The sequence below is a fragment of the Microtus oregoni genome, unplaced genomic scaffold (genome assembly GCF_018167655.1).
Source record: "Microtus oregoni isolate MIOR12 unplaced genomic scaffold, Mior012 000036F_ref0000092, whole genome shotgun sequence".
Taxonomy (NCBI): Eukaryota; Metazoa; Chordata; class Mammalia; order Rodentia; family Cricetidae; genus Microtus; species Microtus oregoni.
In genome coordinates, this window is record NW_024543095.1 from 22,941,877 (window position 1) to 22,958,579 (window position 16,703).

The window sequence follows — 16,703 nt, forward strand, 5'->3', positions numbered from 1 at the left end:
TGTCAGAACGTTTGTTTATACCTATTATCTTTTAAAGAATATACTGTCTCACAACTACTAAGTAATTTATTAGCAGTACAAATTCTTATACTCTTTAAATAAATATTAAAAAACAAATTTTCAAGAACAATAATTACAGTCTTTTCTTGTTATTTTGAGGCAGAATTTAAGCTACCCAAACTGGCAGTAAACTTGCTCTGGTTACCTTGAACTTTCCTTCCTCCTGAGTAGCTGGACGACAGGTCTATCGACTAGTCTTGTCTGAATTGTGTGTAGTGGGGATTTAGCAGTCTTTATGTCACATTCCAGACGTTACTGTGTTCTCATAATATGACTTGGTTTGTTCTCATATTTTCTTTCAGCTAAAAACATGTTTTAAGGGATTAATGTGTTATATGAGTTTTGCAAGGATATTCTATAAGTGATGTATACTTTGTCATGTATTACATTTGGAAGTCTACAGGACTGGTAGTACCATCTAATGTGTTCACTAATCTAAATACAGCATGTATTTTTTTTTCCTTTGTAATTATTAGATAATCTGGGTTAATACTAAAAATATCCTATTTTCTAGTAATCTTATAGAGAGAGCATCATCCAGTGATTCAGTTTTTAAGATTTCTTTAGACTTGTTCTTGGAATGTTGTAATAGTTTTAATTTTCATTCAAAAGATGACTCCTTGAAATCAGTATCTAAGAATGATAAATAATCTATACAATAGAATTACAAAATTTTAGTAGCGAATGAGAAAAACCTGTGTCTGAGCAGACTGAATACCTAGATTTGAGAAAAGAGAAAGATTATCCAAAATTTCTTCATGAGAACATAAATATGTTACTACATAAGTATATATTATATACAATTATTCTTTATATACCAAGGTATATAAAATTATTAATGTTGTATATATGTGCATTTTCTATATACAGTATCAAGAACAAGACAAAAATTACCTTAAGAACTAAAAATAAGCAATTTTTTATTAAACAGCCAACAAATACAGAAAAGTTTAACTCGTATTTAAAATAATTATTAACTTAAAGTAACAAGTAAACCGATATATTATAAATTGAAATAAAATTATATTGAATCGGTAAATGTTTTACTTTTTTTTGTTTTGCTTTTCGAGATTGGGTTTCTCTGTATAGCATTGGTGCCTGTCCTGAAACTAGCTCTCGTAGACCAGACTGGTCTGTAACTCCCAGAGTTCTGCCTGCCTCTAACTCCCAAGTGCTGGGAGAAGGCATGCGCACCTCCGTCAGGCAATGTTTACATTCTTAATAAGGAAAAAAGTTTATACAAATTTTCTGGAAAGCAGTTTGCATAGTTTATAAATTATTTACCTCACTCAGTAAGTTAAAACTTTCTTTCAAAAGGCTAAGGGATAAAACACCTTTTTAAATCAGGTTTCCAGAGCATTTAATGATGAGTTGCTCAAATCCTTAACTATTTTGTCAAAAAAAGAAATACATCAGCACTTTCCCAACTTATTTTATAAAATTAAATAATAACTGAATTCTAAAATTAGGTAAGGTGAAGAATATGAGGAGGAGGGTATGATCCTGTTATTCATGTTCATGGAAACAAAATTCTAAAAACTTAGGCGTTCAATGTTACCAGCCTTTATGACAAAATTGGATATATGTTAGGAATTTGTGGAATACTTAAAGTATATAATTATTACTTCAGATTGATAGGAATAAGAGGATCTTGTAAACTCCTTCATAGGGACCAAAAGAACATTCAAAGCAATTTAATTCATTATTTCAAAAATATTACCAAATGATAATAAATTGGTACGGCTTTATCTTGCTATAGGGTATCTAATGGTGACAAATTAGAAATTTAAAAAAAAAAATTTTTTTTTACCTGAGTATCTGAACACCACTCTAACTTAGTGGATAATGGGTATCCTACACAATAGAGGAGCTGCATATGACCTTTCTACATATCTAATATCGGTGTGTGGATATACATACACATATGTATGCATGTGAACAGAAGAAATGAAATACCACTTTGGGTATAGAAATATCTTGGTAAAAATTCAAAAGATGCTACAGAAAAGATATTACATTTAATAAAGGCATTCTTTGTAGTTCCTGAATGTAATTAACCATATTTTACATATCAATAAGCAATTACAGATACTATTTTAACTATCAGTAACACTTGTAACAAAAATTGCAAGATGTCTTGTGATTAGTGAAAGATTATATAAGCTTTGCTAACAACATGATAAAAAGTGAAAATGTGCTGTTCTCATAGATAAGAATATTGAGATAAAGATTGCTTTTTCCAAATCTTTTAATTCAGTATAGCATTACCAGAAATTTGAAGCAGAGTGTATTGTGAAACAGAGGCAACTCCTAAAAATTCATATGAAAGAATAGAAGTCTAAGAATAGGCAGAACAGTTTATCGTGATGTTTTTATTTTATGATTACATCACTTCCCCTTCCCTTTCCTCCATCTAAATCCTCCCATATATGCCTCCTCTCTTTCAAATCATGGCCTCTTTTGGGAGGTTTCATTTTGTTATGTTTTGGTTTCTGATTATTCTGGAGAAAGGGTCTCACTATGTAGCCATAGCTGTCCTGGAACTTGCTTTGTAGACCAGAATGGCCTCTAACTCACAGAGATCTGCCTGCCTCTGATTCTGAATTGCTGGGATTTAAGGTATGAATTAACACATCCAGCTGGCCTCTCTTTTTGGATAGGATAATTTTTAAAAGGAGTATTGTAATAGCTCAATATAACAGAAATCGAATCTGTTGTACTGTTAGGACAGACATTGAAAAAAAAAATGTATGCTAAAGTGCAGTGTGATAAAATGTCTAGAAACATACCCATAAAGCAAATGAAAACTTCATATGTATCTTACTAGGAGATAATACTTAATTATATACTGTATAGTATATAATTGTGTATTATATATAATATATATAAACTATTATATATAGTATCTGTTGTGTATTATATATAATAGGGGTGTTATTTGTTTAATTATGGTGAGACAATTAAGAAAGAAAGCTTAATTGGGTCATTTACCCACTATATATGTAAAAGTAAATTTTATTTTTATAAAACTTTTTTTAAAATGTAGAAACCTTTTCTATGACTTGGTAATAAGGAGGGAATATGAGTGACAGTATAAATAAAAAAGTCTTGGCTTTGCTGCTAATTAATAAATGTAAAGTAAAATGGCTATCAAGAATATTTTTTACCCTCAATCACAAAAATTGTTGGTAAGTATATAAAACAGTGGGAATTTACACATACTACTGTTGAATTAAGGGACTGAAGTAATTTGTAAAAGTTATTTGAAAGTATTCAGAAAGACTTACAAACATATGTAACTAGTAATTTTATTTACTAATCTAAGTCTTTAAAGTTACAAGCACATTTATAAAAAGACTCATGTATATATCATAAATAGTAACACCCTGTAGTTTAAATAATCCAACTGTTCCCATATAAAAATGAATACACTGTGTACATTATACAGCAAAATATATGTAATTGTTCATTAAAAACAAATGAACTTAAGATTGCATATATACGAAATGGAAAAATCACAGCATAATACATTATGAAAAAAGAAGTTATATGCCTGAAATTAATGAAGCCCTGGATTCTGTTCCCAGCACTGCATAAAACTAGGTGTGGTGGCACAGTCTTGTAATCCCAGCATTTGGAGGTAGAGGAAGGAATACCAGAAGCTCCAGGAAAGCCTTAGCTACATATCAAGTTTGAGGCCATCCTGGGCCACATGAGGCCCTGTCTGAAAAAATAAAAGCAAGTTGTAAATGAATTTATAAACAAGCCATTTAGCACATTATATTCAAAACAGTACTTATTTGTATTATTTGAGAATATATTTACTTATAATAAAAGTATAAAGATGTGCATGCATAAGTAGAGTGGTCTGAATCCAAACTGTTCTTTCCTATGGGATAAAGAGAGAAGAGACTAGAGAAAACACAAATATAGAGAGCTTTACCCATGTCTGTGGTGTGACACTTCTTTTAAAAATGGGTCTGAATGACATCTATCATGGTGTTAAGATTTGTTGTCAGTGTTTGTGGTTTTGTTTAGGTTTTGGTTTGTTAATGTAAGGTCCTAAATAGCTCATGCTTTTTTCAAACTTGCTATGTATCCAAGATCAGCACATAAATGTTCATTGTATTCTTTGTAATTTTTATATGTTTAAAATATTCTTGTAATTATTTTCTAAGAATTCCTCTAGTTGATTTTTATATTTTTAAAATGTTTTATTCCAGCATCAGTATCAAGTCCTATTGTTGCTGGTGGCTTGAGAAACATCCATGATAACAAAGTTTCTGGTCCATTATCTGGCAACTCAGCTAATCATCATGCTGATAACCCTAGACATGGCTCAAGTGACGACTACCTACACATGGTGCACAGGCTAAGTAGTGATGTATGTAATGTACTAGTTATAAATGCGGTAACAGCTGATATCTGTCTTGTAGTCCAGCATTTTTATAGCACAGGTGAAGGATATCTAGTTTGCCTTGAGAATTATACTATATTTTAAGAATCTAGGTATGAATACCATACCTAGGGCTTAATCTGTAGAGCAGGATTAAATTTTAGTTTTAATTTAATAGTGTTTATACCAAAATATTTTCTCAAGTAGCAAACTTTTGTTCGTATTTGGCTTTTCTCTTTCTAAATTATATTCGGACTTCTTCCCTTCTTCATATTTAACATTTTCTCATTAAGCTATTTTACATGTTAGAAATTTTCGTATTGTAGATGTAACTGCACTTTTATGTAAATTTCCTATAGGTAACCACAACAGAGATGACAATGGACTCTGCTCTCAAGATGTTTATAGTCTCATAGGGTATTCTTCACATATCTCTTTTATAGAAAACAAACCAAAATGGAGCATGCTCATTATGTCAGTTTTCTTTATTCATTGTCATGCATAGGGTGTTGATTCTTTTGGATACAGTTTCAATTCTTCTAAGGTATACCATGAAGAAAACAGAAAAGTGCAGAAGAATTATATTGTTGAATTTCAACACTTTACCTGTCAGTAATTTATGTCTCTATTAGTTGTCCTTCCGATTTCAGTAAGGCCTTTCCTAGCATTCAAATAGAAATTTTGTGTTTCATATTTAGGATGGTGATTCTTCAACAATGAGGAATGCTACATCTTTTCCTTTGAGGTCTCCTCAGCCAGTGTGTTCTCCTGCTGGAAGTGATGGAACACCTAAAGGTATTATTTTAACTAGAATTTCCTTCTCTATATTTCATTTTTCAGGCAGATATAGACCAATTATCTAGATATTTGAGTCTGTTTCAATTTATTTAAACTGTTCATCTTTATATTTGCAAAATCCCAGTAAACTCTTAGAGTATTCTTAGGTATATACAATACAATATCATTCTCACTAGTAAATCTAATGACCTTTCACAGTCATAACCTTCTTAACCTCTCTTAAATGTTTGAACTGTTTAATCAGATTCATTTGTCCACTTGAAAAAATTTACTTCATATTGAATTGGCTAGCTCTCTTGGTTTTTCTTTTTCGTTTCATTTTGTTTTGTTTTGTTTTGTTTGAGTTGATGTTGTTGTATCTCTACAGGCTCCTTTTCTGTACTTCCTTTTCAAGATTTCTGTCAGTGTCCCCACTGTACTTTTTATCATTTGACCTTTGATTCCAATACTTGGGAGGGCAGCCCAGGCTACATGAGACCCTGTCTTTAGAAAAAGGTAATAAAGCCAGGCAGTGGTGGTGCAGCATTCAGGAGGCAGACGCGGATTTTTATGAGTTCCAGACCAGCCTGGTCTGCAGAGAGAGTTCCCAGACAGGACCTCCGTGGTTATTACACAGAGGAACAACAACGAGAGAGAGAGAGAGAGAGAGAGAGAGAGAGAGAGAGAGAGAGAACACACGAAAGAAGACAAAGGTAATAAGTTGTAAGATAGTTGGTGATTTATCATTTCCTTGTAAGTTTTAATATGGGCTTCTGTCCCATATGGTAAAGCATTTTTTTTTTTCTTTATGCAGGCAATGTTCCAACTCAAGGACATTCTTTATAAAGTAAAGTCTGAACCTATCTCTTCAAGATAGGTTGAAGATCTCATTTTCACCAGATGTTTTACTAGGTTCTCCAGAGAGAGAGAAAAAGAGAGAGAGAGAATAAAGAATGAAGATGAAATTAGGCAAGAATGATAAAAAGACAAGAGTGAGAAAGCTGCAGTGTGTGATATTTTATTTCTATAAATATATTCATTTTGAGAGATTTAAAAACCCAACTTGTAGAAAAGAAACTTGAAAGATAGTGTATTTGTAGAGTTTCCGCCACAGTTAGCTATTTCCCCATTCAAGTATTGTCAAGGTAGGAAGTTATTGATGGCTCTAAGGAGGGGATAACAAAGGAACAGATGGGTAATCTAAATAACTATCTTGCTTTTCTTTTGACACTTAGGGGAAGATGGATCATGGGTAGATAAATGATAGAAAACTTCAAAATGACAGCTTGAACAATATCTTAAATGCATTATATGTCAAAAGCCTAAACTTCACTTTATCAGGTTGTTTTCCAAATAGTCTTGAAATATTAGTGTATTGTTTGTTATTTTAATTTAATTTTAAGGTAAATTGCTGAAATTTGAGGCTTTTTTCTAATATATATATATATATAATTTGCCACATAAACTTGAAGCAAAAAAGCATGCATAGTACCATGTAAAAATGCAGAGAGAAAAATCTTACCCTTAGCTTTTCATGCTTGCTGGCTATTTAACTTTATAAAACTTTCTTAACTTCTGTGAACAGGTTCCTTTTCAGCAAAACTGTGACATTAATGCTCAAGAAATTTCTTAAAAATAAATGAGTTAATCAAACATGGTGGTACACACAGTAATTGCAGTATTAGAAAGCTGATGGCAATATCAATAGTTCTAAGTCAGTCTTGGTTTCTTAGCAAGTTCAGGCCAGCCTGGGTAGCATGATTCTGTGTCTCAAAAATTAAATGAAGTAGTATATTATGTATCTTTTATAGTTCAAGCTACAGTTCCAAAGTACTTGGATTAGATAATTTCTTAGTATTTGATCCAACTTAACTGTGCTATCACTTAATATTTTATTATACAAAAATAAAATGTGTAAAGTAGCATAACTATTTCTGCTAAATTGTTTTTCTAGGATCAAGACCACCTTTAATTCTACAATCTCAGTCTTTACCTTGTTCATCACCTCGAGATGTTCCTCCAGATATCTTACTAGATTCTCCAGAGAGAAAACAAAAAAAGCAAAAGAAAATGAAATTAGGCAAGGATGAAAAAGACCAGAATGAGAAAGCTGCAATGTATGATATAATTAGTTCTCCAACCAAGGACTCTACAAAACTTACGTTAAGACTCTCTCGTGTAAAATCTTCAGATATGGACCAGCAAGAGGATATGCTATCTGGTATGGAAAATAGCAATGTTTCAGAAAATGATATTCCTTTTAATGTGCAGTATCCTGGACAGACTTCAAAAACACCCATTACTCCACAGGACGTAAACCGCCCACTTAATGCTGCTCAGTGTTTGTCGCAGCAAGAACAAACAGCATTCCTTCCAGCAAACCAAGTGCCTGTTTTACAACAGAACACTTCAGTTGCTACGAAACAACCACAGACTTCTGTAGTACAGAATCAGCAACAGGTATCACAGCAGGGGCCGATATATGATGAAGTGGAATTGGATGCACTGGCTGAAATTGAGCGGATAGAAAGAGAATCAGCCATTGAAAGGGAGCGCTTCTCAAAGGAAGTTCAAGATAAAGGTAAGAAATCTCTTTATTCCAACTTCAACAAGGGGCACGCACATCTTATGTCTTCTCATGTGTGAGCTCCATTCATTATCTAAAACAACTATATCAAATTTGGCAATTATATATTATCAATTTTGAACTATATGATTTTATTTTTACTCTTCTACTAAAACAAGCATTGCTATTTCAATATTATACTTATTTTCTCTAAGTTATGCTGACAGAATTAGGTTCATTACCATCGAATTGTTTTAAAGCAGGGCACAAACTAGGTGTGATGGTTGATGCTTGTAATTTCAGTACTTGGGAGGCAGAAGTCAGAAAACTGCTGCAAGTTGAAAGCCAGGCTGTGCTTTATAGTGAGTTTATTACCAACCTGGGCCACAGAGTGAGACCCTGTCTCAAAAATCAACAACAACAATAACAACAGCAACAATAATAATAATACAAAGTGGGTATATCTGACATCTTATGTGTATGTTTATTAGTAAGTTACATACTCCATTTGGTTTAGGATTCTTCTATTTTGATAATGCAAAGTTTTTATAACAAGTTTTAGAAAGTTTAAGCTAATATTAAATATCAAATCCTAAGGATCAAAGATCATTTGATGGTGTTCACAATTAAGTGTTCACCTTTTATTGGATTAGTATATAATGGGCACAGTTTGAAGGTATACCTGTATTATGAGCTTGTTGCTTGCTTTATCCTTCATAATCAAATTGAAATAAGCCTTGCCGGGCAGTGGTGGCCCACATCTTTGATCCCAGAACTTAGGAGGCAGAGGCAGGCGGATCTCTGTGAGTTCGAGACCAGCCTGGTCTACAAGAGCTAGTTCCAGGACAGGCTCAAAAAAAAAAAAAGAACTCTCTAGTGTTTAATTATTTGGCGAATGCTAGATATAAAATCCCTTAAAATTTTTAAGCAAGATACATGAGTTACTAGGATTGCTAGTATAATTTATGAATTTGATATCTTTACCAATGTGTATATACATTTGATTATCCAAATGTAAGGGATGCTTTATAGTTCAATTTTATTTCTTGATATTGAAGAGTTCATTTTGCCTATCTGTTATGTGAAAGGTTCATCACTAATTGTGTTTTTCTTTAAAACATATGCTGAAGGTTCGTGTTACCTCTTCTGTCACGATGAATTGTCAACATTGTTGGAGAATTATTATACTATGTTTGCAGAGTAAATCATAAATAGGAACAATTGTCTTTATCTTACTGGTTAGAGAACTGGAGTCTTTTATGATTGAGGGTTTTTTTGTTTTGTAGTTTTTGAAAACCTTGGTCATAAATCTTTGCTAAAGATAAGAAAGTGTTGGTTTTTTTAATTTGTGATTGAGTTTCAGTATAGATTGTATTGAGTATTGTATTCTTTGCTTTTATAAAAATTGTGTATGTTAAGTCATTCAGCTTTTCTTTATAATATTGATCTACACAAAATTTGTGACTACTATGACAGTTTTGAAACAGATATTGGCCAACGAGAAATAGTAGTAGTGGAGAGAACAAAATTTCTGTGTGGCATTTCATTTTTGTTAAGGGGGAGTCTGTTCTGGAAACAAGGGGGAGGTGGGTAGTGTTTCAAATGATTTTTAGTAGTTGTTGACAAGAAGAAATCACAAACACTTTTGTTACTTTTTCTCGATTTTCATTATGTCATATTTGTTGAAACCAGAGATTTTATTTTTAAAAGTGGAATGGGGGGGCTTAAGAGATGATTTGGTGAATAAGAACAAATTCTGTTCTTGTAAAGGATTAGGCTTTGGTTCTCAGCGCTCATATCTGGCAGCTCACAGATACCTCTAACTATACCTTTAGGGGAGCCAATGCCCTCTTCAGTTCTCTGAAGGCAGCTGACACGTGTGCACATAACATACATACACATAAACACACATACATGAGCAAGAATAAGATAAATCTGTTTTTTAAAAGTGGAGTAAAGGGGTTGGAGAATGACTCAGCAGCTAAGCATGCTTGTTCTTGTAGAGGATACAGGTTTGATTCCCAGAACCCACCCGCAAGTGGCTCACAGCCTTCCATAACTCTAGTTCCAGGGCTCCGATGTTCCCTTCTGACCTCGACACGGACCAAACAGACATGTAGTAAAAAGACATAATGTGCAAACAGGACATTCATACACATAAAATAAAAATTTTTAGAAAGTGGTGTGAAAATAAATGTAATTATACTAAGCATAATTTGCTTATTAATAAACTTACTTTTCCCCCCAACTTATTTGCGAGAATAAAACAAAGCAATTACAATTTATTCTTTCAGAAATTTGTAATACATATTTTACTTTGAATCATTTAAATAGTTTTCTCCGTAATCAGTGATTGTGTGGCTATTTAACTGAAACTCAGAGGACAAAGCTGCATATAGTTTTAGTGGAAGTTCATATACATTCTGTGACTATAAAAATTAAGTAGACCTTGCTAACTTCATGTCACAGTTGTCATTTTTAAGTTGTTTTCTGACATCAGTTCTTATTATGTCGTACATAAATTATATGGAAGTAATAAATAGATTAAAATTGTATGTTATAGTGTTTCAAGGTCGTACATACAATTATCAGTAAAAGTGTAATTTTCTGAAGTTGGTTTTTTACTAAATGAGCCCTGAAAAGACAAAATAATCACTTGATATTAATTCATAATTTCTTATCATTATTTTGATGTTTTCAAACTAAAGTCTAAAGTTAACTTTTAATGTATTCTAGAGTATGGCTCTGACAACTTTTTGTTGTATTGCTGATTACAAGGAGCACACTGAAGTACTTGTTTAGTCTGGAGTTTTGTTGCATGCCCTTTCTTGGGTTTGAGTTGTTTGTCATGACATTTATTTGTTATGGAAAAAAAATTTCTACAAAAAACAGAAACTAAAACCCTGTTTCTTATAATTAAGAATAGAAACTGATAACTGGAATTCAAGAAAAGTAATAGGTTAGTCTTAAGTAGTCTACATGTATTGTGGTTAAGCCTACGATTACCTGGTTCTACACCCAGGCAAAACTGCTCTTCTGGATGTTAGGTTTTGTGTTCCTTTGACCTGTTCTTTCTTTGGGCATCATAAATATATACACTAAAAGACTAATTGCAACCCAGTGTTACACTATTCCCAAACTAAGTTTCTCTTGATCTGCCTTGTTCATACTTATAGCATCTGTAATTATATATGTTGATATTAAAAAAAAAACTTCATAGGGGCTGGAGAGATGGCTCAGCAGTTAAGAGCACTGACTGCTCTTCCCGAGAACCCAAGTTCAATTCCCAGCACCCACATGGCAGCTCACAACTGTCTGAAAAATCCAGTTTCAGGGGATCTGACACCTTCACACCAATGTACATAAAGTAAAGTTTAAAAGAAAACAAACTGTTCATCTTTGCTTCTGGGATGACCTATCAGAATTATATTTGTCCTTTGTGTGCTAAATATTCTTTCTTTTAATCAAAAGAATTCCTTTGTTTATCTTTGTGTGTTTCTTTTCCCAAGGTGTGTTTTCCATATCACCAAATGTAAGGAATGGCCTACCTTCCTAATGTTTATTATAATGTTGAAATACTCTGACTGTAACTTTTATAAGAAGTAAATATATAAAATTTTATATATGAAATATATAAAAATATAGATTGAGCATCTTTGCTTTTCTCCCCCACCAAAAAATAAATAAATCCAGAATTCTCTCACATATAAAACATATTGAGCATCAAAATTTCAGGTTCCAAAGCATTATGAATTTTGTTATTTTGAGATTAGGGGTGTCCAGCCAGGAAAGTCCATGAAAATATTTCAAAGTCTGAATAACTAAAAATCAGAAACACTTCAGTCCCATACACTCCAGATAAGAGATAGTCAAACTATGTTACCTACTATTATTTGAAAGAGAGGTACAAGAGTAAAACAGCGAGCCACCTGGCCTGTGCTGTTGGTTAGGTGTGAGTATTTTCATTTGTTCTAGTCAGTTTCTGTGTGTTTGCTTTGAGTAGGTTTACATTTTGCTTAAAATATATTTAGTAACAGTTAAAATTTGTTTCTTATGAGCCAAAGAAGCTAGAAATTTTGGAAGGTAGGGTCTTATTTTCAAAATATTCACAACTAGATGACAAATGGTATTGAAATTATTCTTTGTACACATTTTCTTCAGGAGTGTGGTAAATTCTGATAGCTAATGTTAAGATTCAGAATTAAAGGTAATCAGTGTCCCAAATACTAACATTACTCTATACAGATGGGCTTCCATTGGTATGTAGATAGGTCATGATATAGTGAAAACAAACATACGTGGGCAAAGGTGAGCCGCCTTTATCCATCCAGAACCATGGGAGAACTGAAGCAGACCCTGAAATCAGAAAATAAGTTCTCTTCCAGTTCCCCCAGCTCCCTGCAACAATGATAAAATATTGCTAGTTTCATAGAAACGATGTATTTTTCAACAGATGAAAAATTCAGACATAGTTTGGTGGCCCATACCTTTATTTCAGCAATTGCAAGGCCAGGCAGGAAGATGAGAAGAGGCAGCCTGGACACCATAGCAAGTCCCACAGCCAGCATGAGACTGTAAGAGAGAAAGGGGGATGAGAAGAGGAAGAGGGAGGCTGGTTTAAAACTTTGTATCCAGCAATGTTTTCTTTATAATAAAAAATGTAAGATCCTTTCTTAGTCTTTACTGCATTGCTTATATACATACTATCTTTTCTGCTGTTATTCATAGAATCTTTAGTTTAAGAAATTTCTTTGAAATAACTTATTTACCAAATTTTTATTTTAATAACAACGTGTAAATTAAAATGAAGTTAATGATCCATAAATTCTAAGAATTTTTTATTATTTTAAAGTCTACCTACTAAGCTATTATTTATTTCTGAAAAAATATACTAATCAAAGAATGAGGCACAGATTTAACAAATTTTTAGATGCCTGGGGTTAATTATATTAGTTTCAAAATATGGTTAAGTTACTATTTTAATGACATTCACAAAAATCTGTTGCCTTGAAACTGTAGAAGTCTTAAGTTGTATGAATTTTTGTATTTGTTATAAAGGATTAAGGGATAATCTTAGTAAAGACATTCTGTTTGTAATCTAGGAATTGCTTTATGTGGTATATGGCAAGACTAAAAATTTTGTGACAATATTTTAAAGGGATTCAATAAATATAATTTTAGTATTCTGAGAATTTTTTCCTCAGGTATTGGAGTTAAAGGCTCTCTTAGCTGACAGATTATTTGGAACTTGGGAAAACAATGTAATGATAATAATGATAACATTTTATTATTGTTGTTTTAGAAGTGGAGTATGCATGACTATGTTTTTTACTTCTGTGTAACAGAAAGAGCAGATTGTATGTTTGGGGGTCGGGGGTGTCCTGGAGATCAAACTTGTACTGTGGTGCACTCTAGGCAAGCACTGAGTCCTGAAGTACATTTTCATTACATTTGATTAGACTTTATAATGGAATGAGCTGCTCCTTCTGTCTTAAGAGAGTCAAACAATGAAATTTGGTATATAAAATACACAGTATAACTTTTAAAAATGTTTTCAGGATTTTGTTCTGCTACAGTAAAATAATGATGTGATGTCTCACCCGCTGCTGTGAAGTTTTTACCTTGTAACAGTGTTAACTTAAATGGTGTATCCCAAATAGTGGATATTATCAGAGAATCTAGAGATTCTCTTCTTAAAATAACTAAAAATGACTTTAAAACATAGTCAGGGAGTTCAGGCAATAAATTGTGTAGACAAAATCTACAAGGTACTACGAATCTACTGTTTTTAGAACTGAAGATTCAGTTCATAGACAGTGAACCAGAAATCTTCTGAGTTAGAAATAGAATCAAACAAACAGAAATGCATAGCTGCTAAAAAGTGCTTCACAGTCTACTATAGTAGATTTGGGTTAGTATAAACATGTTATTATATTTCAGAATACTGTAGTTCTTCTTCCCCCCTGTGGTCGATAATATAAACCACTAGAATGAAAAGCCCAAAGACATTTTTGTCCATGAAAGTTGCTCAACACAAAATTTATCTGAGTAAAGTGCTTATCATCTCCTTCACAGGAGACTGAGGCAGGAGGAGCCAGAGGTCAGGGCCACTCTGGGCTATGTTAGTTATAAGTTCTAGCCCAGGTTAAGGTATAGAACAAGACCCTGTCTCAAACACACAAACAGAAAGACAGGATTTATCTTTTTTTTTAAAAAAAAAGTGCCACGTTTCTGAGAATGCCTATAATATAACTTCTTTATTCGATTTTATTTTTAACATTGTGTGTTAGCTTTTAAGTTCCATGTGCACTGTTATTAACATCTGAAGAGTGTGAATTCTGGATTAAAGTATAATGACAAAATCAGGGTATTTTGTTACTCTATCATTTGCTTTTCTTTGGTGACACAACTGCATCTACGTTTTACTTTTATTTTTATATGTCTTATTAGATGTAGTAAAAGATTGTGTTCTTAATGGTATTTGGCAAAGTTAGGACTCTTGTTTTAATAATAAAATAATCTAAGGTGAAAATATGACTTATAGCTAGTCTTGGGTCATTTATATATAAACTAATGTGTGTATTACAAGTTCTATTCATTTGTATTCTTATACTTATGTAATCAAAATGCTATTGAATTATTGTTGATATAATATATTAATTATTGAAGTTCAGAAGCATATAGATCTCAAATTTTAGTTTTAAAAGTAGTCATCCTGTTTTAAAAAATATATATTTTGTTTTTAGTAAGATAAGACTATATCTGTTACTGATATTGAATATTTATCTTTAAATTTCAGATAAACCTTTGAAAAAAAGAAAACAAGATTCTTACCCACAGGAGGCTGGGGGTGCTACAGGAGGTAATAGACCAGCTTCTCAGGAGACGGGTTCTACGGGAAATGGGTCAAGGCCAGCATTAATGGTTAGCATTGATCTTCATCAGGCAGGAAGAGTGGACTCTCAGGCTTCTATTACTCAGGATTCAGACTCCATAAAAAAGCCTGAAGAAATCAAACAGTGTAATGATGCACCCAGTTCTGTTCTTCAGGAAGATATTGTTGGAAGTCTTAAGTCTATACCAGAAAACCATCCTGAGACACCTAAAAAAAAGTCTGATCCTGAGCTCTCCAAAAGTGAAACGAAACAAAATGAAAGTAGGTTGTCAGAATCTAAACCAAATGAGAACCAACTGGTGGAGACAAAGTCAAATGAAAGTAAGTTAGAAACTAAAACTGAAACCCAAACAGAAGAACTTAAACAGAATGAAAACAAAGCTGCAGAATCCAAACAAAATGAGAGCACTGTAGTTGAGCCTAAGCAGAATGAAAGTAGACTATGTGACACAAAACCAAATGACAACAAACAAAACAATACCAGGTCAGAAACAACAAAATCAAGACCTGAAACCCCAAAGCAGAAAGCTGAAAGCCGGCCTGAAACTCCAAAACAAAAGGGTGAAGGTCGGCCTGAAACCCCAAAACAGAAGGGTGATGGACGACCTGAGACTCCAAAGCAAAAGGGTGAAGGCCGGCCAGAAACCCCAAAACACAGGCATGAAAATAGGAGGGATGCTGGAAAGCCATCAACAGAGAAAAAGCCCGATGTGTCTAAGCATAAACAGGATATCAAATCTGACTCACCTCGCTTAAAATCAGAAAGAGCTGAAGCCTTAAAACAGAGACCTGATGGGCGATCTGAGTCATTAAGACGTGACCATGATAGTAAACAGAAATCAGACGACAGGGGTGAGTCAGAACGACATCGGGGGGATCAGTCAAGGGTTCGAAGACCAGAAACACTGAGATCTTCTAGTAGAAATGAACATAACATTAAATCTGATGGTTCAAAACCTGAGAAGCTAGAAAGAAAACACAGGCATGAATCAGGGGACTCACGGGACAGAACTCCTGGGGAACAAAAATCAAGACCAGATAGTCCTCGTGTAAAACAAGGAGATACTAATAAGTCAAGACCTGGTTTTAAATCACCAAATAGTAAAGATGACAAAAGGACAGAGGGTAACAGAAGTAAAGTAGACAGTAATAAAGCGCACACTGACAATAAGGCTGAATTTCCAAGCTATTTGTTGGGGGGCAGGTCTGGTGCATTGAAAAATTTCGTCATTCCAAAAATCAAGAGGGATAAAGATGGCAATATTACTCAGGAAACTAAGAAAATGGACATGAAAGGAGAGCAGAAAGACAAAGTAGAAAAAATGGGATTAGTTGAAGATCTAAACAAAGGCGCTAAGCCTGTAGTTGTTCTGCAAAAACTGTCGCTGGATGATGTCCAGAAGCTAATTAAAGATAGAGAGGATAAAGCAAGAAGCTCCCTTAAGTCTATCAAGAATAAGCCATCCAAGTCAAATAAAGGTAAGAAGACTCCCTGTCACTGTGTTTTTTAAGTTTGCTAAATATAAGCAATAAAAATCTTTAAAACTGAATCATATCATGCTGATACATGAAAATGCAGTATTCATATAAGACAGCAGTGAATTATTTTCAGGAATATAAATTAAATTTTTTTAGTAAACTTTTCTTCCAGTGTACTTCAACTAGTCATAGCAGTCATGAATTTTACTTTCTGTCTGGGTATAGAAAGACATTCTCTGTGCTTTCCGGTATTTCTGAAAATTACTTGTTAGTCAAGTGCATGATGTGTTATGGTAGACATTAGACTTAAGAAGATGTTTTGACTATAGAGATACACTATTCAATGAAGTACTTAGTTTCAAACAGCTCAATAAAGCTATCTATGGCATGCAAGAACAAGTTTTATGATTTTTAATTGTCATACACTGTAGACTTTATGTTTTAATTATTAATGAATCATTTTAATTTTTATTATTTATAAAATTATTTAAAAGTTTTTTCCTGGGGAGGCAGTTGGTCAAATAGGTTTT

The 16,703-nt window shown here is 33.1% G+C and overlaps 1 protein-coding gene across 2 annotated transcripts in view; it reads left to right on the forward strand.

The window, feature by feature from the left end:
- The window catches only part of Nipbl (NIPBL cohesin loading factor), a 158,828-nt gene that overhangs the window by 72,607 nt on the left and 69,518 nt on the right, over positions 1-16,703 (forward strand). For both annotated transcript variants that reach the window (XM_041631035.1, XM_041631036.1), the window contains exons 7-10: positions 4,284-4,444; positions 5,155-5,251; positions 7,188-7,814; positions 14,599-16,173. In XM_041631035.1, the coding sequence (XP_041486969.1) occupies positions 4,284-4,444; positions 5,155-5,251; positions 7,188-7,814; positions 14,599-16,173 (2,460 nt within the window). The remainder of the gene's footprint in view (positions 1-4,283; positions 4,445-5,154; positions 5,252-7,187; positions 7,815-14,598; positions 16,174-16,703) is intronic.